Source organism: Ursus arctos, unplaced genomic scaffold (genome assembly GCF_023065955.2).
Source record: "Ursus arctos isolate Adak ecotype North America unplaced genomic scaffold, UrsArc2.0 scaffold_24, whole genome shotgun sequence".
Lineage (NCBI taxonomy): Eukaryota > Metazoa > Chordata > Mammalia > Carnivora > Ursidae > Ursus > Ursus arctos.
This window is the reverse complement of record NW_026622919.1, coordinates 44,660,653-44,688,407: the sequence shown is the minus strand read 5'-3', so window position 1 is coordinate 44,688,407 and position 27,755 is coordinate 44,660,653. Positions and strand designations below refer to the sequence as shown.

The window sequence follows — 27,755 nt, the reverse complement described above, 5'->3', positions numbered from 1 at the left end:
GACAGGCGTGGAAGCAGAAGGCACAAGCAGACCTGTCTTCAGCCCACAGGTGGAAGGATTAAGGGCTGAAAAGGAAAAGGCCCTGGACTATTGGATCAAAGACGAGTAACGATAAATCTTGAAGCCTCTCCTCTCTTAGAAACCCCTCAGTCAGAGCCACTGGAGTCCAGGCAGATCTGCAGCTTCTCCTCCAGAGACAGGGGGACCGGACAAAAGGCTTCAGGCACCCCTCCTTTAAGACCCAGAGCTTGAGTGTAACTGCTGGGCCGTTTTCTGCACGCACCGTGGGCAGTGTCCATAGCCCACAAGCTTTTCCAGGTTACAAAGACACTTGAAACTTGAAAAAGACAATGGTGAACTTTCAAATACAGAAAGGAACTTGCAAAACTGAAAGTCACACATGCTTCTTTAAAATCTGCAAACTATCGCGTTACGTGAGCTGGTCCCCTGCAGCTGGAGCCATAGGTCAACTACAGTTACTGTGCCATGTGGGCGCATCGTGATATGCTTGCTATGGGGGCAGGGCTGTAGCCGACACAGGGGCTCCTGTTTACTGGGCCTCACCCCCACCCCACCCCCCAGGTCACTGGGCTAGCCCACCTGCCTCCCTCTTTCCTCCCCTGCCCCTCCTCTCCCTCACGCCCCTTTCCTCTTGATCTCCACTTTCTCCTATTTCGCCCTGGCTGCCGCTGTCCATGAGGCCTGAAACGGATGCCCCGGGAATGATCCACCAGCCTGGACAAGCAGCTCAGCTCCCACCCTCCTACCCCCACCCCCTGAGGCATCTCAGCAGCTGCCCCAACGAGGGCCAGCAGAGCCGTGCCCTGCTCTCTGCGGGCCAGCCGGGCAGCCAGGGACAGACCCCAGGCTTGTCCAGGCAGGGCGAGAGCAGGTGGAATCTTACTGGAGCCGGCAGGATCACGGGGAACAGAGGCTCTGCAATCCACACACGCAGATTCAAATCACTTTGTCTCTCTGAGCCTTCATTTCCTCACATGTAAGATGACAGGCATAACTCATAAAATTGGGAATAAATTCTGATCCCCATCAGAGCAGCCTTTCTCACAGGGCACAGAGGGCGCCATGAGGCCTTACGTGGGACGGTGCATGTCGAGTGTCCACCCGACCCGACAACACGACACTCTCACTGACCACCTGCTGTATTCCAGGCAACGCGCACTTTCCCAGGCACCAGGTATCACTTCGGTGAACACCTCCGGCCACTCCAGAGGTCCGATTTATCATCCCCGTGTTGTTGAGGAGAACACCGTAGCTCAGAGACGTTAAAGCCCACGGCCTGGATCACACTGAGCTGGGATTCTAACACAGGCAGGGCTAGCCCTGGCCCCACACGTGCTGTCCCTTCACCAATCATTCTGCAACGGGCAGTCCGGCAGAACGCTAACCGAAGACCAGAAAACGAGCTCATTTCTCTACCTCCAAGTAGGTGTAAGGTTTTGAGTCGTCCTGCCACCTCCCTCGGCCTATCCCCTCATGTGCGAGTGAGAATGACGAGATCTGCCATGCTGACTGCACGGGGGAACAGCCAGGGTCGAGCTGGGTGCTGGGCATCCGCGCTGCGTGGACCACAGAGCACTCAGGAAGCACGTGACGATACAGCTCCTGTACCTCACGCCGGCTCAGGGCTGTCCGAGCTACTTGAATACTTCCAGGAACAGGGTGCTCACGGCCTCCTTTTGCAGCTCGTTATGGTTAGAAAGTTCTTCCTTTTGCAAAGTCCACAGGGAGTTACTTGCCTGTACCTCCATCCCACTGGCCCTGGCCAGGTCCTCCAATGCCCTGCCAGTTGGAAAAACTGACTGCAATACCACACCCTGGCTGCTAAAGACCCCAGGGGCTGTGTCCTGACGCAGAAGGAGGCATTGAAGGCAATAATGTTCTTGGTTTGTACTGGCTCCTCTCCTGCCGTCAACTCTCTCCCTGTCCCTGCTTCTCAGACTCCTGGGCCAGGAGGAGATGATCGGCATCGAGGAAGGGTGTAGAAGACGCCAAGACACTGTTGGCTGCTCTGACCGCTCACACTTCCTGATGCCCCCGCTCTCTGCCAACACTGCGATGCTGACACTCGGGCTCTGGGGTCAGGACCCCATGGACCTTGGACTTCTTCCCTTATACGTTCCCCCATCGCCCCCCACCATGCACCATGCCAGCCACTCTCGTGCCCTTACCTTGAAAGACTCCAGGAATCCCCCATGGCCCCCATTCTCAAACTTGTCCTCTTCCGGGCCCAGTCCCAGCATAGCCTGCGTGTGGGTGTGAAGCTCATCATGGAGGTTGTCCAGCAGGGCGGCCCTCGTCCGGTCCTAAAAGAAAAGAGGGTGGGGATTATGGAGCTGGCACAGAGGACAGAATGTGCCCTCTCCCTGGGGGCTCCCGACACCTATCCACCAGCACCCCAGTGCCAGTGTGGACCTGCGGCCTGGCCGGGCTCCATGCTCACAAATACCGCAGTGGCCACTACAGCTCTGTAGCCGGCCTCTGCTCTCTTCCCCTGCTCCTTCTTCTTGGGCCATCCCACGGCTCTACCCTGCTGACTCCCAGCTCAGAGCTCTGCCTCGAGCTCCACAGCCAGGTCCCCGGCTGCCCACATTGCTCTTCTCCATCCGGACGCTGGGCCAGGGCCACGCCTACGACCTCCAGGGGCCCCATTCACACACACCTGCAGCAGCCCACAGCAGCCCTGCAGGCACCTCCAGAGCAGATCCTCACAGACCTCATCTCCCAAAGGCCCCCAAATCAGTGAAGAGCCCAGGCCAAAGGCCCAAGAGCCACCCCACAATTCCACTTCGCCCCACGCTATACACAGGAGTCCATAAACTCTTCCCAACCCTGACCCCAAACCATTTCTTCCTGTGGCCGGTGTAAGCAAGCTGTCCTCATCTGTCCTGGACTCCTGTAAGAGCTTCCAGCCTGCCGCCCTTGCTGCCCTCCTCCCTAGCGCCCTGCCCTCATCACCGCCAGAGTAGTCTAACATACAAAGCAAACCATCACTCTCCTAAGTACTTCATTAGCCCCTCATCACCTCCGGAGTTCAAAGCCCTTCCTGACCTGACCCAAACAACACCCCCAGCTGAGTCTCTACCCCCACATGAGTCCTTCTCTCAGGCCCCTCAAACCCTCTGGGGCACCCTCAAAAGTCACGCTCTGATCTGCCTGGCCTTTGCTTATGCTGTTTCCCATGCCCGGAATAACTCTCCCCAATCTTTCCTCCTGGCAAAAGGCTCGTCAGATATCCAGATTCAGCAGCTCAAGGGCCACCTCCTCCAAGAAGCCCTCTCTGAACACATCCCAGTTCTTCACAGGCAGAAGCAGTCACAGCCCCTGTGCTGGCCCCCATCATGGCTGAGTGCCATAACCCTTCTCTTAAGCAATGGCCCCTTCCCACCAGCCTAAACACAGAAAGGCAGAAACTGTGCCTCACTTACCCCTGTATCACAGGGAACAGAACAGAGCCTGGCACATAGCAGGTGCTCAATAAATGACTGGTGAATGGTTGGCTAGACCTAGAGTTTGGGTGGAGTTTCCACAAGAAGAAAGAGCTCCTATATCCACACAGGGCTGAAGGCTTAGAGGGAAGGGCAAAGACGGTTCTCCTCACCTTGAGCAGCCCCCAAGAACAGACCCCCAGGAGAGGCTGCCTAACAAGCAGCCAGGAAGGCAGGAGGAAGACTTCCAGAAACAGCGCTCTCACCTCCAGCTTCGCAAACTTGTCTGACTTGCAGCAAGCGTTCTCTGCGTTGGCGAGCTTGGTGAGCAGAAACTCCCTGAACTCCGGGCCCTGGAACAGACAAGCAGCTCTGGGACCTCCTTTCAGCCACAATCAACAGGTACGCAGAATGCGGGTTCTGGGGAGAGCCCCTAAAGTGTCCCCTCCTGACATGTGGTCATTTTCTAGCCCAGACCAGGACCACCTGCTAAGATGCCAACTGGTAGAAACCAGTTGTCCTGGTCCCGGGAAATCAACATCCCCCACACCGTTTCCACGACTGGAGGCGATTCTTGTCTGAGGCTTCTCGGACTGAGGCGTAAGTATTAAAACCCTTCTCGCAGAAAGGCAACCCCAGAGTCAAACGCCCTGATAAGAGGAGCTGTACTAGGCCAGACTGGTGGCACGAGGAGAGGTGGGAGAGACCCCAAGTGAGGAGATTCTCCCAAGCCTGCCAAAAGTGCCTCTGGCTGATTGAGCCCCACTCCAGCCAGTGCCGCTCAGAGACTGAAACCTGGAGTCTTGGATAAGAGAAGAGTGGAGAGGGGAAGTTCTTACCTTCTGGAAAACAGGAGGGCTAGGCAGAGGTGGGCCAAAGGCGGGCACATCTTCCCGTGCAGTGACTGAGACCTGAAACAGAGTCTTGGTGTGGGCCAGGAGGGAAGAGATCCAAGCTGAGGATGAAAATGCGCCCCGAGTCCTGGCCCCAGGGACGCCCACTGCTCATGGCACATCTCCTCCCCTCCCCAGAACTCGAGCACAACGCTCCCGTGACCCATCAGCAGCAGGGCCAAGTGGCTGTTGCTAGAAGTGGGGCCAGACTGCACAAAGCCATCCGCATGCTCTCATCTGCATTCCTGGAGGCCGGCAACAAGTTTGGCAAGATGACTGGACAGGACTGAGGAGTCGCCTGAGACCCGACTTCTGTGCAGCACAAGTGCCCAGGAGGCCCTATCTTGTTACCTCGTCTGCCTGGGTAGTAATCCCATGGAGAAGGCAAAGTGAGAACTGTTGACCCTGTTTTACTGATGAGGAAACAGATGCCCAGAGACTGGAGCCATCTCCCCACAAGCACACAGCCGCTCAGCCACAGAGATGCCCAGAAAAGCCAGACCTCCCGACCCTGCTGTGGGATTCATTTCCCACAACGCTGACTCCCGAGCCTGGCCATACATCAGAAGCACTTCAAGTGTTTACAGAATAAATACCGATGGCATGGGCTCCACCCAAACCTACTGAGTCACAAGCTCTGGGGTGGAGCCAGGAATCTGCAACTGCTACATGCTCCTCGGAGCTTCTGGGCGGTTGGTGGGCTAGTGTTCGGGAGCCCCAGCCCCACGCACAGGGGCAGACGGCCTAGGTGAGGACTGAACAGCGTGCTGGGGCCCGCGCTGGGAACTGTGGGTGGGGGGACATCCGGGTGCTCGGCACAGGGTGCCCCGGGCTCTGGGTGTGGTGCACACTTCTGGCCAGCCTGGGCGGGCATGAACTATGGGAGGGAGAGCACCCAGGGGCTCTGCGTGGGGGGCTCCCAGGCTCAGGACAGGCCCCGCACGTCCCGCTGCTCTCCCTGTGTGAGGTGCCCTAGCTTCACCTGTTCTCGGCCCACGAGGCCACAGGCCTCTCTGGAGACTCTGCCCTCTCCCTCTCCCAGACGGCCACTGACGTGAGCCTGGCCCTGGCGCGCCGCCAGCCTCCCTGGCCTGTGAAGTAGGGCAGATGCAGACAGTCTGCCAGACCGGGCGAGCAGGCAGCTCGAAGCCAGGCCAAGGGAAGGCCCTGCCAGGGTCTGGAAGGAAACAGTGGGAGAGAGCTGGTCAGTACGCCTTTCTCTCCCCAAGCTCAAGGCTGTCTGCATGCCCGGAATTAGGAAATGATGTCTGTTCAGCGGACATGATTTCTGGCTGGTTCCAGCTGCCAAACACAGTCCCCCACCACCACCCACTACACACAGGAATCTGGGCAGCGGTGGTGGGAAGGCACCTGGGAGGAGGCCAGAGGTCAGGCCTCTGTCCTCCTGCCACCCCACTCCCCCCGCCACCCCACACCGGCTTGCACTAGAGTGGTCTGCTGACCAGGTAAGGAGCTTCAGACGTGCCCTTCAAAAGGCCAGGTCTCCCAGCCAGACAAGCCCACTACAGCAGCCGTGTCAGAAAAGCAGAGGACAGGATCCTTCCTGGTGACAGTCCCGCATCTTCTATCCCCACAGCGTTCCCTCTCCTGACCCCTTTCCAACACAGTGCCTGCCTCTTTGCTGTTCCCTCCTGTTGAGGACAGGTAGGTTGCTGGGCCAAAAGCAGAAGCTGCCAGAACACAGCTCCATCTTCCGTTTTCTAAAGTCAGTGCGTGCCTCCCAGCAGGGGGCAGGGCAGGGCTGAGGAGAGAGACTGGAGAGCAGAAAGAGCCTTGGGGCCTGAGGACGAGGATACACCAGGGAGGTGGGGGGCCTCCAAGGGCTCCAAACCTGAGATGCCACGGCCAAGTGAGGCCTGGCAGCCTTCGAGAACTGTGCCGGGGTGTTCAAGCACCAGATCAGCAGTGAGGGGAAGGGGCGTACCCAGACAGGACCCCTCCCCAGTCGTGTGCTTCACATAGGGCTCCCGAGACCTCTGCAGGACCTTCAGGATCAGGGCCAGGGTGACCTCAGACGGCAAGAGGAGAGAGTGTGAGTGACGTCTCAGCTGGAGCTCCCCAGGAACAAAATTCACGTCTGAGAAATAATGCGATGTGTCCTTTTATGTATCCCTGAGTCTGGGGGCCCCGTCCCCACCTGCTCCGACAGCGCAGGGATACAGACCACAGGCAGGCCAGGACGGGGACTCCGGCTCCACCACTTCCGGGCTCTGTGGCCTCAGGCCTTAAGTAACTTAAGCTCTCAGCCTCAACTTCCTTCCTGTAAAATAGGGCTAACGAGAGACCCTGCCTGACCAGGGGCTTGGGAAGATTCAGGAAGACTGTGTTTCCAAGGGCCCAGCATGGTGCCTGGTACAGAGCAAGTACCCAGGGAGGGGTAACCTGCTACCTGGCACTTTTGGTTTGTTTTTACTTTCCCTGCTGACCTGCACCTAATAAAGGATACCTGAAATACTTCAGAGTTCCCCTAAGCCACTTCCTTTTTTTTTTTTTTTTTTTTTTGAAGATTTTATTTATTCGACAGAGATAGAGACAGCCAGCGAGAGAGGGAACACAAGCAGGGGGAGTGGGAGAGGAAGAAGCAGGCTCATAGCGGAGGAGCCTGATGTGGGGCTCGATCCCATAAGGCCGGGATCACGCCCTGAGCCGAAGGCAAACGCTTAACCGCTGTGCCACCCAGGCGCCCCCCTAAGCCACTTCCTAATCCCTCTCTCCCTCTCAAACACACACACACATGCACGCACGCGGGTGCACACACAGCTCCCTTCCTCAGCACCCCCACCCCGGCCCCACTTCCCACTTCCCTTCCTGCAGTATGGCAGGGCTGGAAGGAACTCAGAGACTGCAGTTCAACTTCCTCATTTCACACAAATGGAAGCTGAGGTCCAGAGAGGGAAGGAACTGACCCAAGGTCGCACAGCAGTCAGAGGCAGGGCCAGGACCAGAACGCCCCGCTCCTGAGCCTCTCGGTCTGGGGGCCCTTCCTGCACATTCCTACCCATGTCCTTCCCTCCCTTTCCTCTTCTTTCCTGTTTAGCCTCCTCAGTAGATGGCTCCCTGAGGGTATCTCAGCCTCCTTTGCCATAGCCCCTAAGTCTGCAGAGGTCAGCGAAGGTCCCATTCCACCCTGGACTCTCTGAGGAATCTGACAAGGTCCTCCCCAATCTTCTCATCACCTGGGGTGCTGCTGGGAGTGTGAATGGACAGAGCTTTGGGGAATCCCTTGGAAGACTGGCCTCCCTCCCTGCGCTCTGCAACCCCAGCCCCCCACTCAGGTCTTGCCTCTCCAGCCCGGATGTTTGCCCAGCAGGTGGACCACACAGTCCTGCAGCCTGGGACAGTTCGGTTCTTCCTGTGGGTCCTGCTTCTCTGCGATCGCCACCCTCTCTGAGGACAGTGCTTTTCCCTGGACCATGGGCTGTGGCTGGGAAGACCTGGTAAGGACTTCCAGCATCAAAGCTGGAGGTGAGGTGATGCTGGTTTTGGACTGCTCTATTTTCCCACTCTACTAAGCTCTTGGGAAAGTGAAGAAGCCAGTTAGCTGCATTCCATTTCCTAACGGGAGTTAAAAACAAATACTATGCGTCCACGAAAGGCCCCACTCCACCACCAGAGGCCCGGCAGACAAGGCACACATTCGCACACGACTGCCTGGCAGGGGCTGGGAGCCCTCCCACCACACAGCTTTACCTCCAGGACCCTCCTCAGGGGCTCTCCGCCTCTACCGGCTGTGAAAAGAGCCAGCTGGCTGTTTGAGTGGCCCACCTATTTGAGTGAACTCCACCTCAATGGCCCTCTCTCCCTCCCGGGGGCTGGTTCTGCATGTCGCTTCCACATGCCCCACCCCTAGCTAGGCACACAGGAGGCACCGACTGAATACACTTGCTTCCATCAACAAATCAAGCAGCTGTTTGAAGGGAATGCCCATTCTGGTCTAGGATGGTGATCCCTCAAGGAAATGCCCAAACCATAGCTTTGCGGACTTTTCGGCTGAAACTGTTCAGTGACGGAAGAGTAGGAACGTGAACACGGGGTATGAAAGAATCTGCCTTCCTCGTAGGAGAGTGCGGGGTCTTGTTTGTAGTCTCATAATTAGTTTTCAAGTGGATGTGAATTATGCACTTAAACTATGTGGGTTTCTACTGATGTAACAATTACATGACATCATCTTCTTTTCCAAAAATCTTCAAGCAAAGTTGATACTTCGAGAAAATGGCCATGAAGCACTCGGGATTCGTGAGCCCCTGGAACAGCACTGGCCCAAGTTATGACATAGTTATTACATTTTCAGGTCTCCCAATTTCCCCTTAGCAATGAAACGTTCATTTCCCTGTTAGAACAGTGGTTCCTAACACTGTGGGGACCAGGGAGCCCTGTGAGAATTTGAGCTTTGGTCTCCCTCCCCCTAAAACGTAGAGCAGCTCATAAACTCAACATTTGGTGCGTAAACAACACGTTGCATATATCCACAGGGGTTCAAAGACTAACGTCCACATGAAAGACCCTGCTCAGTCTATCTCCCTTGCATCCCACAGCCCCAACACCACTGAGACAGAGAGAAACTGTTGCCAAGAGGTCAGAACTGCTGCTCATGGAGAAGAGAAGGGCAGAGCTCGTGGGACAGCCCCCAGGAACGGGCAAGGTGAGGGCTGCTGGGGCTTACCTGCGGTAGGGAGGACACTAAGCCATTCTGGAAAACCACTTACTGATCAAGGGCTTGCAACCCCACCTCCCTGGGAGTCTTCAAATTAAGATCGATCATTTCTTCCAGAACAGCTAAACCAGAAGGACCCACCCCATGTCCAGGGTCTACCAGGCCCCCTGCTCTCCACCATTCTCACCATAAACATTTCTCCGTTTACTTTCTTTCCCTTTGTTAGCACCCTTCTTCCTCTCATTTTCCTGACAGTTCCCCCACCCCCAACCTTCTCTTTTTTTCCTCTTCTCTGGCTCTGCCTTAGTCCAGCCAATGGCATCACCAGATTCCAAACAGAGGCACCAGGGGCTTTTCAACCACTGAGTAAGATGCTGTTGAACCCAGAGGCAGCCAGATGGATGAGATGACCTCAGAAGGTGCCTTCCACCAAGCGTCCAGCCCCCATATCCCAGAAACCTGGGGTTTCTAGAAAATCAATCACACCAGTGCTAGGAGTACTATTCTGGAGAATGGCCTGAGGAGCCGTGGAGAACTAGTGGTCCTTGACACTACTAAATCCCGAAGGTGTGGTGAAGTGCTTGGGCCCCCCAACTCCTCCAACGAGCCATTCTCCTCACCTTGTAGGATGGGGTCTCCGTGCCTGGGTTCTCGGCCTGTACAACGACGTAGGCGTGTAAGAAGTTGGAGGCAATCATATCTGGGACAAACGGTGTGTTTTCTTCTTGGAAGATGATGGCCACAATGTCATTCCCAATATGTCTCTTTCTCTGGAGCTAAACAAAAAGTGGTCCATTGTTATAAGCCAGCTAGGAACATCCTGAAAACAGACTAGATCTATATAGGTAATTCCTCATTATTCTATCTTTATACAGAAACGCTGAAACTCTGAGACAGAGCTCTCCAGGGGAGCTTCCCCGCCCCAGTCTTCAGAAGCCACCAAAAAGAAAAAAAGCGGGGAAGACGCTTACGACGTTTGGTAGAGGCTCGCGAGCACGTTACTGACCTGTGCAACACGCAGAGCCCTGACGCAGGACTCAGGGAGAAGAGTTAAAGGGTGAGGAATGGGTTTTGCCCTGGCAAAGCCTGTAATGGATCTGGAAGAGACACAAGTGTTCTCACTCTGAGAACAGTAACGAAGGCACGAGCCAGCACGAGCTGCAGCAGCTGCCACACACAAAGCGTCTGGCACTCTGGGGGCAGAGAGGAGGGCAAAATCAGAGGCCTGCTGCTAACCTGAGAAGGCTTCCTGGAAGAGGAGACTGGCGGGGGGGGGAGCAGTGCTTGATGGAAATGTGGATGAGCAGGGATGAGTGGGCAGGTCACTCCATACCAGAGGGAAGAAGAGCCACACTTAGAGAAAGAGGGCAACCCAGGGGCGCCTGTGTGGCGCAGTCGTTAAGCGTCTGCCTTCGGCTCAGGCCGTGACCCCAGGCTCCTGGGATCGAGCCCCACATCGGGCTCCCTGCTCCGCTGGGAGCCTGCTTCTTCCTCTCCCACTCCCCCTGCTTGTGTTCCCTCTCTCACTGGCTGTCTCTCTCCCTGTCAAATAAATAAATAAAACCTTTTAAAAAAAAAAAGAAGAGAAAGAGAAAGAGAAAGAGAAAGAGAAAGAGAAAGAGAAAGAGAAAGAAAAGAAAAGAAAAGAAAAGAAAAGAAAAGAAAAGAAAAGAAAAGAAAAGAAAAAAGGCAACCTGGTTTGGCAGAGGTCACGGGAGAGAAATCCAAGCCTGACTCAGTGTCTCAAACTGGGCCCGGTGTTTTCACAGGTGCTCTCAATCACCGAGGGCCTACTACTGTGGTCAGGAACCATGCTGTACTGTTCACATGCATGTCTTCAAATACTGGGGCCATGGAGTCCTGGCTAGGTGATTACCTACGAGTTTGTTCCTTGATTAAGCACCTAAGGCATGCAGGCCCTACGTTTCACATTGAGTCTTATTTACGGATCACTGCTATGGACCGAGCCCCATGCTGGGCACTTTTACACAAACTGTCTCACTTACCCCACCCGCCTCCTCCCATTTCTTGGGAGCAGAAAATTAGTATTTATTCAGTCCTTGCAGAGAACCAAGCTCTGTGTAGTTCCCACTGAATATGGGGGAGACTGAAAGAGAGCCCCAGGCTGGGGCAGGGGGGCGAGGAGGCCATGAGGGAACAGAGACAAAGGTGAAACGTGGAGAGAAAACCTACTTCGGATTCAAAAGGAATCCTGCTCCCATTCGTTTCTGGAACATTCAGTGGTTATTTTAGAGCCAAATCACAGTCTCATTTGCCAATTTCCTTTTTCCCTAAGAAGCCAGGCACTATGTTTACAGTATTACATCTGTGTTCCCTCCTCAAACAGGAATGGGTCAGAGTGTGGGGAAGAGCCTACCTTCCTTTCTGAGTTTCCCAGAGACTGAAAAGGCACAAAGAGTGGGAGGGGGCAGATGGTGCAGCAGCCAGGCCTCAGCTGCTGGTTTCAGGGCTCACAGAGAAAAGAGCCGGGCCACCCTGGGGACAGCCGCTCTCAGAAGCATTAAATGAGAGAGAGGGCAGGAAAACGCTGGACGCGGAGGTCTCATCCAGGCCCCCTGGTTGAGGTGAAGGCTGAACTCCTGCCCAAGAGCGCCGAGAGATGAGGCCATGAGACTAGAAAGGCTGAGAGATGGTGGGGGGGGGTGTCTCAGGCAATGACCACCGTCGGGGGGGGGGGGGTCCTGCCACCCACCACTGGGGCAGGAAGGAGGGCAACGGGCAGGAAGGACGCCTGCCACAAACCAGGCACCGTACTGAGCCCTACCTTAAGAACCTTCTGTGACGCCCACAGTGAGCCTCTGACTTAGGTGTTACAGCTGAGAACGTGAGGCCACAAAGCTAACCAGCTTGCCCGGAGTCACATGACCCCGAGTGGCAGAGCTGGCGTCAAGCTGCTACTTGCAGACGCCATCGTGTCCTCCCCATCAACACCGTCCATGTGCAGGGCACTTGGACTCTGCTCCCAGCTCTGCCCCTGATCAACTGCAACACAGGCTTTTAACCACGCTGAGCTGCAGGGTCCCCACCGGTCGGAGCGGAACCACCAGGAGCCCTGTCCTGCCTCCCACACCAGGTGCTGACGTGCAGCCTGGGTGAGACAGCGCAGTGGAACAGACTGGCCTCTGGATTATGAAAATGGGGAGGGGGCCCCAGCCCCTCAAGTACCCAAGACAAGAAGCAGGCTTGCACCTCACACGCCCCACGCTCCCAATGCCGTCCCGAACCAGGTTACCTGCTGGGCATCTCCTTCGGTAAACGGCAGCTTTGTGGAGACGTGAAACATGATCTCCCTGTCCCGGAATATTGTGTACACGGATTCCACCCCCGTCTGTCCGTGGGTCACATCCAGGCCTCCTCGGAAACTGTCAGTGAAACAGGGCACGAGCAGGGAGGGAGAGAGTGTGAGGAGAAGTCGGCTATGAGGATACGGGGGCAGGAGAAGGAATGAGAAGACACAGAACGATGTGCACAGTGCAGGTAGGTCTGCGCTCCGGAGCCCCCCCGAAGCTCTGTTATTTAAAGACAAAGGCAGAACACCCACGCGGTCAGTGGGAAAGGAGGTCACCCATCCGCAATCCCAGGACGAATGCCAACCCTGGTGCCAGTGGCCCCCACGGCTGGGGCCATCAAGGGCAAGCAGCCGTCCTGTGGGGAGCATCGAGAGTCAGCCTGAAGAGGTGACCGATGCTGGATTTCCACCCAGCCAGTCCCTTGTGTGCAGACCCAGCCACAGCAGCACCCAACTTAGCGGCGTCCAAGGAGCCCCTCTCCAGTTAGCTCCTCAGAGGCAGGGAAGAGAAGCACTAAGACACTGGGTGGGCCACCCCTCTTCCTCTACAGACATGTGGCTCCCGGCCATGGGTCACATTCTTCAGCAAGGGGAGGAGGATGCAGGTTCCTTGAAGAAAATGAAATAAAGCAGACCCTGGATGTCAGTCCCCACAAGCACTGTCACACAGGCCAGGAAATGTGCTCAGCCCGGCATGGCGGAAGCTCTCCAGGCCAGGAGTCAGGCGCCCTGGGTGCTGCCGCACTTCTGTCATGACGTCAGCTCATTACCTCGGGCATGTCACTAAATCTGTCTTAATCTGCCTCGGTTTCCTTCCTCTACATGATACAGGGCTAGAAGTCCATGATCTCTGGGTTCCTCCTGGTTTTAATGGCCTCTATTTTATCTATTCTAAGGCACAGCTTTTCTCATAGTTTAACATCTCGGAAGTCAGGATGTATCTTACAACGATGGCAACTCCAAGGGGATGGAAGGTGGCATGAACAAGACCCTAAGGACTCCCCATGCTGACTCCACGGGCGGCTTAGCTGCCTCACGTACAACACCCACCTGAACCCCTTAACAACCTGGTGGCGTCAGCACTACCTTCACCTCCCTTTTACAGATGAGGAAACTGAGGCTTTCAGGGCTTAACTCGCTTGTTCAAAGACACAGAGCCAGTAAGCAGTGGAGGTGGGACTTTGACCCATGTGTGATTGACTCCAGTTGGCAGGGATGACCTTGGAGGGGGAGGAAGACAGAGGAAGAGAGGGGAAGAAGGGGAGAAGAGAAGGGAGTGGAGGAAGGAAGTAATTACTGAACACCTACTACACGCCAGGCCCAGAGCTGGGCACGTTCGCACATGATAGGGGAGTCTGTCGATTTGGCTGCTGAAGCAGGGGATCCTTGGAGCTCAGCTGTGTGCCAGCCACGAAGCATGGAACAGGCTGGCCAGGCCTGAAGGCCCTGCTCAAATGTTGCCTTTGTCAAGGGAAATCAAGGGCCAGAGTTCTCTAAGCAACAGTCCCAATATTCTTTCTCTCCCCTTAGAGAACCAGAGACTACTGCATTACTATATTTCCACCAGCTCTTCGTTATCCATTCTTTTTGTGTATTATCTGAAATGGTCCACTTCCCCCCAAACCGCACAGGGCCCTCCTTCTTGAAGGCCTGGCAGGTGAGTGACAGAGACGGTAGATTCATTTCCCTCTTGGTCTGAGCAGTTTCGTCATGCATCACAAGGCCAATATCAGCGCCATTCAGATAATGTGCCATTCCGGATTGTCCCCACGTCACCCGTCTCCTTAGGAATGCAGGTGAATGTTGACCACTTGCTAGAAAATGATCCCCATGTTTCTTGTTTTTACCTCTCACATACCCCTGAGACTCAGCTGTTGCCCCTGTCCCTTACTCTAGGCTTTCACCAGTAGGGCCGGAGCCATCCCTTGGCTGAAACTTACCCTTTGAAATCCTGCAGTGTGATCGTGTCCCCCAAAAGGTCCAAGAATTCCTTGAAAGCTGGGCTCTCCTCATTGTTCCCAAACAGTTCCTCCTCCAGGGTCTGAAAGAGAAACAGAATCAGGGGTAAGAGTCAGAAAATCCTTCTTGATACCAAGGGAAGGAACGTGGTTGTCCAGCTACCTGGTCCTTTCCTTCCTTTCTCCCCACCCCCCAACACATTTGCCAACCAGTGACTCTGCTTGACTGGAGGAAGGACAAACAGAAGCTCACTCAGCAGAGCCGGAACTTCAGGGCTGGTGAATGACAACTTGCTATCTCAACAAAGACTGCTGGTCAGTACAAAAGGCAAGGCTGAAGCAAAGAGTTCTTAGATTTGATACCAAAACCCATTCCATAAATGAAAAATTAATAGTTGGACTCTGACAAGGGACTAGTATCTAGAATACATGAAGAACTCTCAAAACGCAGTAGTAATCAACGTCATAATGACACACCACTTCACATTCCCTTGGTGTTTATAATCAAAAACAAAGACAAGAACTGATGGTGAGGGGCACCTGGGGGGCTCAGTCAGTTGAGTAGAGGACTCCTGATTTCAGCTCAGGTTATGGTCCTGGGATCAAGCCCCGTGTCAGGCTCCAAGCTCGGGGGGAGTCTGCTTGAGGATTTTTCTCCCTCCCCCTCCCCCAGCTTGCTCTCTCTCTCTCAAAATAAATAAATAAATAAACAAATAAATAAATAAATAAATAAAGAACTGCTGGTGAGGATACAGAAAAGTCAGAAGGCTCATACGCTGCTGGTGGGAATGTAAAACGGTGCTGTCTCTTTGGAAAACAGTCTGGCAGTTCTTCAAAAGGCTAAGCATAGAGTTACCATATGGCCCAGCAATTCTACTCCTAAGAATATATCCAAGAAAAATGAAAACGTAAGTCCACACAAAAACTTGCACATGAGTGTTAAAAGCAGCATTATTCATAACAGCCCAAAAGTGGAAACAACCATAATGTCTTTCAAATGACAAATGGATAAACGAAATGTGGTATGTCCATACAATATATAATTCTGCCATCAAAGGAATGCAGGACTGACTCATAGTACAACATGGATGAACCTTGAAAACATGTTAAGCAAAAGAAATCAGACATAAAAGACCACATATTATGATTATTGCATTTACATGAAGTATCCAGAACAGCCAAATCCCTACAGAAAGTAGATTTGTGATGACGGGAGCTGGAGAATGGTGATGGAGTGACTGCTAACAGGTATGGGGTTTTCTTGGGGGTTGATGAAAATTTTCTGGAGTTAGATAGTGGTGATGGTTTCACAACTCTGTGAATACACTCCAAACCACTGAATCGTACACTTGATTGAGATCTAATTCTCAAATCGTTGTGAATCATATTAAATGTGAGTTACACCTCAATAAAGCTGTTATAAAAGTTTTTGAACGGTAAAAAAAAAAAAAAATCCAATTAGAAAATGGTCAGAAGAGGGGCACCTGGCTGGCTGAGTAGGTGAAGCGTGCAACTCTTGATGTCAGGGTTGTGAGTTCAAGCCCCACGTTTGGTGTAGAGATTACTTAAAAATAAAATCTTTAGGGGCGCCTGAGTGGCACAGCGGTTAAGTGTCTGCCTTCGGCTCAGGGTGTGATCCCGGCGTTGTGGGATCGAGCCCCACATCAGGCTCTTCCGCTATGAGCCTGCTTCTTCCTCTCCCACTCCCCCTGCTTGTGTTCCCTCTCTCGCTGGCTGTCTCTATCTCTGTCAAATAAATAAATAAAATCTTTAAAAAAAAGAAAAAGAAATGGTTAAAAGACGTGAGCAGTCATTTCACCCAAAGAGATATATACAGATGGCACGTGAAAAGATGCTCCACACCATTAGTCGCCATTAGAGAAACACAAACTGAAACCACAATGAGACATCACTACACATGTATCAGAATAGCTGAAATTAAACGCTGGTGAGGATGCAGAAGGAATGGATCACGCATACATTGCCGGTAGGAGCGCAAAACGGAACAACACTCTAGAGAACAGTTCAGCAGCTTCTTACAAAACTCAACATGTAATAAACCCAGCATACGCTCCTCAGCATTTAACCCAGAGACAAGAAAACTTATGTTCACCCCAAAACCTACATACATATTCATAGCAGCTTTATTCATAATAGCCCCAAACTGGAAACCACCCAGCTATCCCTCACAGGGTGACTAGTTAAACAGACCATAGTATATGTATACCATGGAATACTACACAGCCATGAAAAAGAAATGAACCCTACTGATACACTTAAGAACTTGGATGAATCTCCCTGAATGGGAAAAAGAGCCAATATCCAAAAGTTATATAGTGTATGATTCCATTTATGTAACATTTTTGAAATGACAGAATTTTAGAAAGTGGAGAATACATTAGTGGTCACCAGGGCTCAGGGACTGGAGGTGGGAAGGGATGAGGGAGGCAAGAGGGAGGTGGGCATGTTTATGAAAGGACACACAAGGGATCCTTGTGTTGGTGGACTTCTGTATCTTGACTATGAAGCTTACACATATAATAAAATTATATGTAACAAAATACACACACACACACACACACACACACGCCCTGATGATCACATGTAAAACTGGGGAAGTCTGAATAAGATCTGAGGATTGTATCAGTGTCAATACCCTGGCTGTAATTTTGCACTGCAGTTTTACAAGACATTACCTTTGGGGAAAACTGGGCAAAGGGTACACAGGAGCTCTCTGTATTATTTCCTATAAATACATGCCAATCTACAAATATCCAGAAATTAAAAGTTTAATAATTAAAAAAAGGTAGAAAGCAAAGCTGAAAACAGTAGTAGGCTCTGCACTTGTGACAGGCTTCAAACAGGGTGTGGCCCTGCCTGATAAGCAGGCTCTGCCCACTGTGGCGGGATGGCCAAACAGCCAATAGCTCTGCAAACATCCACAGACAGCAATTAACAGCTGCAGATGACACAGGAGAGTCCAGTGTCCAGTGTCCAGTTCAAGGAGAAAGTCTCTAATGGGTGACTCTTTAATATCTCCTTAACACCTGCTTTATCGCAAAAAAAGAGTCGATCCCAGGTTCCAGGCCTTCAACAGGCAACAGAATCTGGCCAGATTTCAATAACTTTACTCATTTTTATAGTATTTGTTTTTAGAATTACCTTTATTTCATGCAAGGGATACTGATTTTCTAATTAGAGTAGTGATATAAAATTTCCTTTAAACAATGGACTTAAGGTGGAAAAAAAAACTTTTTAAGGAAAACGTTAGGTGGTTAATAGTATAGGTGTGATAAAAAGTGTAACGGAGGCAAATGGTAGAAAATATCATCTTGGATTCATCTGCGAATGTCTGAAGTTTGGGAAACACAGCCCTCTAGCAGGGTCAGCAAACTATGGCCCAAGGGCCACATCCAGCCTGCTGCTTTATAAATAAAGTTTTATTAGAACACAGCCAGGACAGTTCACTTAGTTTTGTCTACAGCTGCTTTTGCACCACAAAGGCAGGCTTGGGTAGTTGCAACAGAGGCAGTACAGCTCATGAAATCTGCAGTATTAACTCCCCGGCCGTTCGCAGAACGTGTGCTGATCTGTATGTATCTGTAGCATGCCGCAAAGGCATCACAACTCTGACCCAGCATGCCGTTTACCCCAGGCCATGAGCCCAGAGTGTGGGAGAACAGCTGCTTCCGGTGACAGACGTCGTCTCCTGGGGAAGCAGTCCAGCTTCTCCACTGCAGCGTGCAGCTCTCTCTAGGATTTACACACAGCCTGGTACTAGCATTGTCTTTATTTTTACACTGGCCATGAGTCTGACCATGCACTCAGGGAGGGGGTCTCAGTCATCACTGTGCCTGACAAACAGGAGAATTAGAGGGGACTTTTTATATCCTAAGAACAGCATAGAACTTTCATGCAACAAATGCTCATATTAACTGCCCCACGGATGTAAGTTTGCAAAACAATAACTCTTTAAAAAGTTTTTTAAAAAAGACTTCTGTCTCCCTATGCACCTCCACCGAGGTCAGCAGCATCAGGTAAACGAACAACACACGGACCCCTCTCCGAGGCGGCTGGTTAGCGTTCAGTAATTATAATTTTGCGGGAACAGTGGATTGTAATCACCTTATGAGATCCACTATGGCAAATTTCACAAGCAAAAACTTTAATTAGGGGGGTTATGTTAGCAGAGCTGTACAAAATAAATATGCAATATGTAAAAATAATTAGAGCGGCTACCTGAATAATCTCCCTTCAATTATAAGATTCATCTGTGTTGGCCTCTCAGCTCCTAAACTCTTCACTTAATTAGAATGTTCTTAAGCAAACACATGTCTCGTGTGGTCTAATATCTTCAGACAAGGAAGTCAGCTATCAGCTAGCCAAGAAACACATCATCATGCAAAAAAAAACCAGATAATATTGAAAGACACTATCGACCAACCTACCATAAGACCATCAAAACTTTTATCCGTTAATTCACACAACAAAAAGTTATTGAGTGTATTTCCATAAAATCACCCTACTAGGCTCTTGGATGATACCAAGATGAAACTGGTGAGGAACCTTCTAGGTGAGGAAACACGGGTGTGTCCAGCAGACCACTTCTCAGGATGTTAATACGTGTCCATGGTAGGCAAGATGGGAAGTTTGTGGTCAAATAAGTATGGGAAACACTGAGTTCAACAAAGTTATGTGAGCTCTTTACCTTGGGGGCTCTCAGAGCCTTTAAAATGTCTCACACAACCGCCCCCACCCCCACGAGTCATTTGTTCACAGAGTACCCGCCAGACTAGCGTCTCACGGAACACACTTTGAGAAACACTATTCTGACCAACTAACCCCAAAGCAGCATAGAAGTGCTACGAGAGACAGAGGAGGGCGAGCAGTAGTGTACCGGTAAATTTTAACAACCAGCTTTCCAAAGAGGGAAAACAGAAGCCCTGGTTTGCACAATTCCATGGTGTAAATACTTCCGCCATGGCCAATTTCAAGCAACCAGCACGACATCGTGAACGCAGAGCTAGGAAGAGACGCACGCGATGTTCCAGCAATCTAAGGAAGTTCGGGGAGAACAAGCTAATTCCTAGCTGGGAGAAGGGCTGGCAAGGAGAAAGCAGCTTGTGCTAATCCTTCCCTCGACCCCGTCTGACTTTTCTGCGACAGCAGCCCATAGCGCAGTACAAGCTGAGGTAGCAGGAGGAGTCAGAAGATGCTGTGTGGAAACTGACATTGTTGTTTAAAGGCTGTGCAGGCCTTCTAGTGAGGAGCAGCCCACTGTGAAGATTCTGTCACCTCCAGCCTCATTCATCTCTGAAATGCGACTGTTGTGTTCAGCATGTGTAAGAACCTCGCACAGGGCTCCTGTGCTTGGGGGAGGCGAAGAGGGAGTCCCCGGAGAGAAACCCCAGGGTACCGTGACCGGTATGGATTCGGGATGCTTACCTGCCTGGCTTTTTGATAAATGACCCCAAACTTGAATGTGTTGTTGACATCGTGCTCGTCATAGGACACAATCATCTGGGAGGCCTGGAAAAATGGAGAGAGAAAGAATCAGACTGTTCATTAACTTAGAGACAAGTGAGTGAGCAAACGGGAGGGAAAGCACCCATGCTGGTGAAGAAGAATACACCCCCTGGTGTGAGACATCACGCAGGTGCAGGGAGGCCAGTTCCCAGACCCCAGCGCCCCCGGGGCGGCCACACCTCTGCAACCCCATTCCATTCCCACCCAGATGTGCCAGCGAAGGCCTGGGCACACAGGGCGTCCAGCAGGACTCAAGGAATGGACTCACCCCAGTGTTTTACCTGTGCTGTAAAAAGTGAAGGACCCCGAAACCGGTCAGTGCGGAGGACGCTGCCTCTAATTACCTCTGCAGTATGATTTTGAGCAAGGCACTGCTCATGCCCAGACTTCAATCCCCCTTTATCCATAAAGTGAGGGGCCTCTAAGGAGGGACATACAAAATGCAAAGGGGGGGAGAACCCTAACCACTGGTTCCCTTTAGTTTTCTATTGTGCCTCAGTGTTGGTGTCCAGGGCTCAGAAACACTAAACTCTGTTTCTTGAATCCACTGCTTTTGCCTGGACAGCTTCGAGTGAGCCACTTTACTTCTCTGGGCCTCAGTTTTCTCAACCAGTAAATGGAGATGTGTGGTTGTGAAGATTCAGGAAGACCAGGCACATAAAGTGCTGAGCACAGAGCAGCTATCGCCATCATCATCCTCAACATCGATGTCACCCTCCAGAAAGATCAGAGCTGAACCAGCTTGTTCGGGAAGAGGAGACGCAGCCGTTATTGGGATGGTGTCTTCAGTAAAAAGGAGGGATCTGACCATGTGCTACCCAGAAGAACAAACAAGGCAGGACTGGTTGGCTGGAATACGAGACCGAAATGAGGCTTTCAGCTGCCCAAGGAAATGGGCACTTCTCTGCTCCCCTGGGAAGAGCACTGCTGCCCAGCTCGAGGGAGACCCCCGCCCACATGGAATGGTCAAGGGTGCAGAGCAGCTGCCCTGCCAGGGAACAGGCATCCAGCCATGGAGACCCTCCAAAGAATGTTCTACACTCAGTGAATTTTAAACACACACACACACACACACACGCACACACCACTCAGCCAGATTAACACCCCAGCCGGACTAAGGAATCCTTCAAATACAGAAAACGTGAAAATACAGCTGCTCTTTCATTATTACCAGAACTGGAGGCTTTCCAAGTCACAGAACCGTGCAGAGGAGAGTCACCGGCTTCTCTCAGTGGACAGGATTTCATGATAAAAACTGCAAACTTGCAGTTAAGTAAGGCCTTTATGACGGGGGTTTAATGTTTGGTTAAACCTTACTAATTCAGCTTTAATTATAAAGGGAAGGGCGGTCTGAATGAAAGAAAATGTTCCATGGTGGGCAGCTTATCACTGGTGACAGCCTACAGATGCCCAGGGGGTGTCCGAGGGAGGGGGCTCTGGCACATTCCCTGTGCAGGAGAGGACCCTGCCATTAGCTCAGCCACGGCACAGGGATGAATGGTGTCAAGCACAATCATGAACATTCAAGCCACTTGTTCCTGGGGGTGCTGGACGTCTCGGCCAGGACAGGGCCTCTTCCCCACCAAACATTTCACCTCGATGTGCCTCGCTACCGGAAGTGGGGCGCAGGGAACGGACCGAGCAGCCCCAGCAAGCCTTGGCTGCCACAGTGCTGGCGGGCAGTGCGAGCTCGGGAGCACAGCTCTGCTTCTACTCCCGGCTCTCCAGGCCCTGCAGGCTCATGAAGACGGGCTCTCTTCCCGTGGCCAATTTAAAGCAATTCACTGTCCATGAGTGATTTAAGTCCTGTCATGCCATAATTGTTCCTGAGTGGGCTTGTTGGTTTGTTTTGTTATTATTGCTCCCTGCCCACCCGCACTCCCACAACACAACTGGGGTCAAGTCCAGGCCAATCCTAAGGAAACCAATAACAGAGAACCAGCCCCTTTATTAACTAGGGCCGCGCAGCGGCTTGTAAGGCCTCAGAGCTGCAGTAACACTGGCAATGGGGAGCCACGATCTGGCCTTTTATTTCTTAGCGGGGTTCTTCCCCCCTCACACCTCCATGATGGCAGACCAGATCTGCACTGACCCTCCAGCTACAGGCAGATTCACTCCCCGCCCCAGACGGGCTTCAGGGAAGTACAACCAGAGTAAGGGGGAGAGGTCACAACATTGCAACCCTCGGCCACCTCCACAACAGATGGGGACCAATTCCGGTGGGTCTCTCCCCAGGCATGGCCAAGGACAGGTTCCCAGTGGACCCGTTTGCAAAGGGGTGAGCAGGGAGAGGGGGAGACATGGAGGTTTATTAGAGACCCCACACAACCCCACCAAGATGCCCAGAACATCCCGCAGAGCTACAGGTATGCAAATCCGTGCTAAGGTACAGAGCCCTGCAAGGGGAGGAGGGGAAGGTCCTTACCTTGGGGTACAGGACAGGGTTGAATTTCAGCCCCACAGCGTCATCACAGAAAGCCTAAGCAGGAAGAAAGAGACACACTGTTCAGGGGCCATTTCCACTGAAAATATCTGGGCTCCTCTGCCCACCAGGAGAAAGAGCACAAGAGGGCCGGACCTGCAGGGTCAGAAGGCCTGGGGCTGAACCCTAGATCTGTTGCTCACTAAGGAGCGGCCAGGAAAGCCAACTCACCTTCCCGGGGTTTCCTGATAAAGTGAAGCCACGGAGGGCATTTGGCCCAATTCTGCTTGGCATTCCCGCTCCCAACATGTGGGTCCAACCCAAATGACCATCCTTCTCACCCCACTTTGCTGACTCAGTTCTCAAGTTCCCAGTATCCCAGAGCAGAGACATGGGTCCCTCCACCAGCAGATGGACAGCACCTTGCTCAAGGGGGGCCTCTGTCTGGACCAACAGCCTGGCCATCCTCTGGCCCAGCTCTCCTCTGCTATGAAGTCCTCCTGGGCCACCCCACCCCTTCCACCTCTCAGGTCCTATGCACTCTCCATAGCCAGCCCTGTCTTTCCATTTTTCTGGTCCCCTGAACCAACCCCTGAACTCAGGGGCAGAGACCATGAGCAGCCTCAGCTGTGAGGAAGAGATGGGAGGTTGTAGGGAAGATGAGGGCATCTCCCAATACCCTCCACCCCATCTACGCAGTCAAGGGCCAAAGAGTACGGTGGCCTTCCACCCGTCCAAGGGCAGGACAAGGCTGCACCCCCACCCCAGCCCTGGGCTAAAAGAGGAAGCCAGCTTCTCACAGGGGTCGGCTGTTACCTTTGCAATCTGAGGGACGCTGGGCAACTTGCTGAGTCCTGCCAAGGGGATCCGCTCATGCACTGTCTTCACTTTGGACCTGCACGTGTGAATGAGGGTGAGAAAAGGGTGTCCACGAGAAAGGGAATCCATTAGCAAAGGGGCTGAGATCACGCCAGACCACAAGACACACTCGCTTCGTGTCTCCCTGGGTCAGATCTGCCGCATTTCACCCAACCTGGGAGCTGGGCGCCACACTCGAACGGTGGGAAACGGAGGCTTGTCATTACCCGGAGGAGGACGGTGCGTAAGAAGCTGCCTGGTAGAGTCTCGGCAACGGAGATGCGGCGCGTGCGCAGACTCACCTTCCAGCTCACCGTGAATTTTTGGGTTGTTGTGGGGATTTTTTGTGTTCTCCCAAAGAACTGGGCACAGCTTCTGGACAGATGTGTGTTCTCACATGCAATTAAGTCTTTATGAAAAGAAAATCTAATACTTGAAAATCTGGATTTAGTCAAAATATAAATGGGATGAAAGTTGCTTTATAAAGGGATTCACTGTAAGACTCTAAATTTAGCCTGTTCCCGATTCATTTAGCACATTATGAAAGTGTTGAATTTTACTGAATGCTTTTCTGCATCTGCTGAGATAGTCATAGGGTTTTTAATCTGTTAACCTGGTAGATTACATTTCTGTTGAGCCATCTTTTCGTTCCATGGGTAAAACTCGCTTGCTTATGATGTATTATTTTTTCATATCCTGACTTCAATTTGTTAATATTTTATTGAGAGTTTCACATCCATAGCAACACTGCCTTTTTTTTTTTTTCTTGTACTTCCCTTGTCAGGTTTTGATATCAAGGTGTTATCCCAGCCTCATAAAATTGCTGAGGAGTTTCTGAATCCTTGAATTAGTTTGCATACACCACCGGGAATAGACGCTCCTTAAAGGTTTGCTAAAACTCATCTGTGAAATCTCTGCGCTTGCTGTTTTTTTGTTGGGCGGGGGGATACCTCTGACTACCAATTCAGTTTATCTAACAGTGACTATTTAGGTTTTCTACTCCTTACTGAGTAAATTTCAGTAATTTGTTTTTCTATATAATTTTCCAATAGTGCACTGACATAGAGTGGGTTTTGGTATTCTCTTCGGACTTAATCTGTACTTATAATCACACCCCTCCCTTCACTGTCATAACATGATCTAACATGATCTGTTTGAATCTTTTCTCTGTTTTCCATAATCGGTCCTTGATGGGGGTTGTACCTATTTTAGTAATCTTTCATAAGAGACAACTTTTGCTTTTGTCATCTCCATTCCTTTACTGTTGCTGTATATTAACAATACTAGAGTTAAAACAAACTTAATTTTAAAAAAGAAAGGCAAAGAAGGGGGAAAAAAGAATATAGCTGTATTTTTAGTCCAATGTGATAGTCTGGTATACTCATAATGGTAACTTTATTTATATTTATTGTGATTTCTAATGTGGATTTCTATTATTTTCTGTTTTCTATTAACTCTGCACTTTTCCTTTTTAAAATTCCTTTCCTGCCCTCAGTTTAATAATAAAAAAAAAAATTCTCTTTTTCCCTCTGCTAGTTTGAGCTATATTGTATGTCTATAACTTCCCATACACATATTTATACATTTTTCCAACAAACTCTAAACTTACTTGCTGCGTCTCTGCTGAGGGAAGAGGCAACAGTAACTTAGTAAACTCTTCCCTCCCCATTGTCCTTCCTACTTCTGTTTAGTTCAAGCCTCTTTATTTATTTATTTTTATTTAAATTCAATTAATTAACATAGAATGTATTATTGGTTTCTGAGGTAGAGGGGAGTGATTCATCAGTCTTATACAATACCCAGTGCTCATTACATCACGTGCCCTCCTTAATGCCCATCACCCACCCAGTTACCCCATCCCCCCACCCCCTCCCCTCCAGCAACCCTCAGTTGGTCCTATGATAAAAAGTTTCTTATGGTTTGCCTCCCTCTCTGATTTCATCTTGTTTTATTTTTCCTTCCCTTCCCCTACGATCCTCTCTTTTGTTTCTTAAATTCCACATATGAGTGAGATCATATGATTATTGTCTTTCTCTGACTGACTTACTTCGCTTAGCATGATACCCTCTAGTTCCACCCACGTCACTGCAAATCAAGCCTCTTTTTAAACACACAAAAATTTTCCCATCAGTAATTAAATTTATCAACATAGTTTACCTATTTCCTGCCACTTTATTTTTTTTAAGATTTATTTTTAGAGAGAGAGAGAGAGAGCACGCATGAGCAGAAGGAGCAGAGGGAAAGAGAATCCCAAGCAGACGCCTCAGCGAGCACAGAGCCCTACACGGGACTCGATCCCACAACCCTGACATCATGTCCTGAGCCAAAACCAAGAGTCAGATATTCAACCGACTGTGCCCCCCAAGCATCCTTACCACTTTTTAATTGCACCTTTTTGTTGTTGTTGTTGTTGCTCTTTTCTTCTGGCTGAAGTACATCCTTTAGTAATTCTTTCAGGGAGAGTCTGTGAGTGGTACACTCCCTTCATGTTTTCGTCTGAAAGCAGTTTTATTTTGTCTTTGCAGATAGCTTCTCTGAGTATAGAACTTTAGGTTACAGGATTATTTCTTTCCTTCTCTCCTTTCCTTCTTTCCTCCAACATTTTAAAGATAGATACTGTCCTATTGTCCTGTGGCTGATAAGAAGTCTGCTCTTAGCCTGGTTGTCATTACTTCATAGATGAGTGTCCTTATCCTTAGGAAGCTTTAAAATGTTCTCTTTCTCTTTGATGTTCTAACGCTTCACTTCAATGTGCCCAGTAGTGTTGCTTTGTTTTAAAATCATGCTCCACACCACAGCGTGTACGTCCTTCCATTTTGAAATATTTTCAGCCATTATTTCTTTGGATATCTCTTCTCCACTGGCTTCTCTCCTCTTTCTGCTGAGACTCTCAGACAACTGCTGGGACCTATCAGTCTGTCATCCACACATCGTCCTTCTTTTTCATGTATTTCATCACTCTATCTGTGCTGTGCTCTGGATGAATTCTTTGAGACTACCTTCCAATGTACATATTCCCACTTTGATTCTTAACAGATTATATTAGGCTAGATTTTATCCCATGTATACAGGTTTTTAACTTCAACTGTTTTATTTCCAATAATTCCAGTTGTTTTCATTTTGTACCCAGGTGTATCCATTCTTGATTCATTTTCATTCATTCACTGTATCATAATTTACTATCCCTTTTATAGATGCTGTTCATTCTTTATCTTCTTCAGATATTAAATATATTTAAGTCATTTTGAAAGTGTACCATTATTTGTATTTCATCAGCAGTAAAACCAGCTCTCATTTGCTGATGTTTTCAGCTGTCTTTCCTTTTTTTTTTTTTTAAAGATTTTTTACTTATTCATTTGAGAGACAGAGCGTGCAAGAGCACGAGCAGGGGGAGGGAGAAGCAGGGAGTCTGACGTGGGGCTCGAACCCAGGACCCTGAGATCATGACCTGAACTGAAGGCAGACGCTTAACCAACTGTGTCAGCTAGATGCCCCTCAGCTGTCTTTCTTAATGTCAATTTTCCCTGGGTGTTTTGGAACTTTTCATTCATTTTTCTCTATCCTCAGTGCAAGGCACCCTGGTCCAGTTCCCATCAAAACTGGTTGCGTACACCTTATGCAACCTGGTGGCCTGTCTAAACACATGATAATAGCTGACCCATCACAGCAGCCTGTCACTCATCTTCCTGCTTCTGGCCTTGCCGTCCCTCCAAGACATTCTCCTTACTCCAGCCAGGGATCACTCTACAGTGCAAATCATATCATGATATTCCCCTTTCAGGAGCTCTCCTCTGCCTCAAAGAAGAAAATCTAAGTTCCCAAACACAGTCCATACATGATTTAGCTTTCCCTTACCTCTCTAGCACAACCTCTCAGCCTTACTTACACTCACACATACACACATGCAGACACACCCTCCACATTCAAGCTCTTATAAACTTCTTTCAGTTCTCGCATACCATCTGTCTTTGGATCAGCGTCACTAGACTAAAATAATCCATGTCCATAAGAAGAAGATAAGTGAGAATGAGAACAGGAATAAGAATACCTTCTGAATGCTTTCTGCAGCCAAGTAACAAGAGGAGCTTATCCCTTACATTAGCTCCACCCCTGGACAAAGTCTGGCACATAGTAAGCCCTGATTGAACAAGGCTTTATCTTTTATGAATAGACAATAGCCTTTGTCACACTGATTGCTTTTTTTGCCTCAAATTCTACTTTTTCATATTAATACTGCCAACTGCGCTACCTTTTTGTATTTGATTGCTGTAACTTTTTCTCAACACTTTTTAAATATATGAGTTACTTTAATAAAATACGGGTACATTGATTGATTAGTGGGGGGGGGAGAGGTGGTGGGATGACTCAAACTGAGAATCTTTGCTATTTAATAGTGGAACTTCACTCATGTATATTTATTATACATCACATGTACTCAGACTTACTTCTATTTTATTTATGTTTCTCTACTTTCTACGCATTACTGTTTTCTTTATCTTCCTTTCTTTTGGAATGTTTTCATTCTACCAGTGATTTTATATCCATGGACTACTACATCTTCATCAAAATATGTCTAGCTTTTAGTTTCCTTTCCTTGATTTTGTCTGATACTGGGTGAGTCACTTTAATCTGCAGAGTTAAATGTTCAATCAGCTTAAGAACATCAA

General features: G+C 50.3%; 1 protein-coding gene across 5 annotated transcripts in view; it reads right to left on the bottom strand.

Moving 5' to 3' along the window:
* Positions 1 to 27,755, bottom strand: part of RAP1GAP2 (RAP1 GTPase activating protein 2) — a 178,759-nt gene that overhangs the window by 18,573 nt on the left and 132,431 nt on the right. For all 5 annotated transcript variants that reach the window (XR_008961190.1, XM_057317758.1, XM_057317757.1 and 2 more), the window contains 9 exons: positions 23,047 to 23,125; positions 22,234 to 22,287; positions 19,728 to 19,811; positions 14,265 to 14,365; positions 12,268 to 12,397; positions 9,635 to 9,790; positions 4,286 to 4,357; positions 3,713 to 3,799; positions 2,190 to 2,324 (listed from right to left, as the gene is read on the bottom strand). Coding sequence is in view for 4 of the 5 variants with exons in the window: in XM_057317758.1 (XP_057173741.1) it covers positions 2,190 to 2,324; positions 3,713 to 3,799; positions 4,286 to 4,357; positions 9,635 to 9,790; positions 12,268 to 12,397; positions 14,265 to 14,365; positions 19,728 to 19,811; positions 22,234 to 22,287; positions 23,047 to 23,125 (898 nt within the window). In the remaining variant the exon portion in view is untranslated. The remainder of the gene's footprint in view (positions 1 to 2,189; positions 2,325 to 3,712; positions 3,800 to 4,285; positions 4,358 to 9,634; positions 9,791 to 12,267; positions 12,398 to 14,264; positions 14,366 to 19,727; positions 19,812 to 22,233; positions 22,288 to 23,046; positions 23,126 to 27,755) is intronic.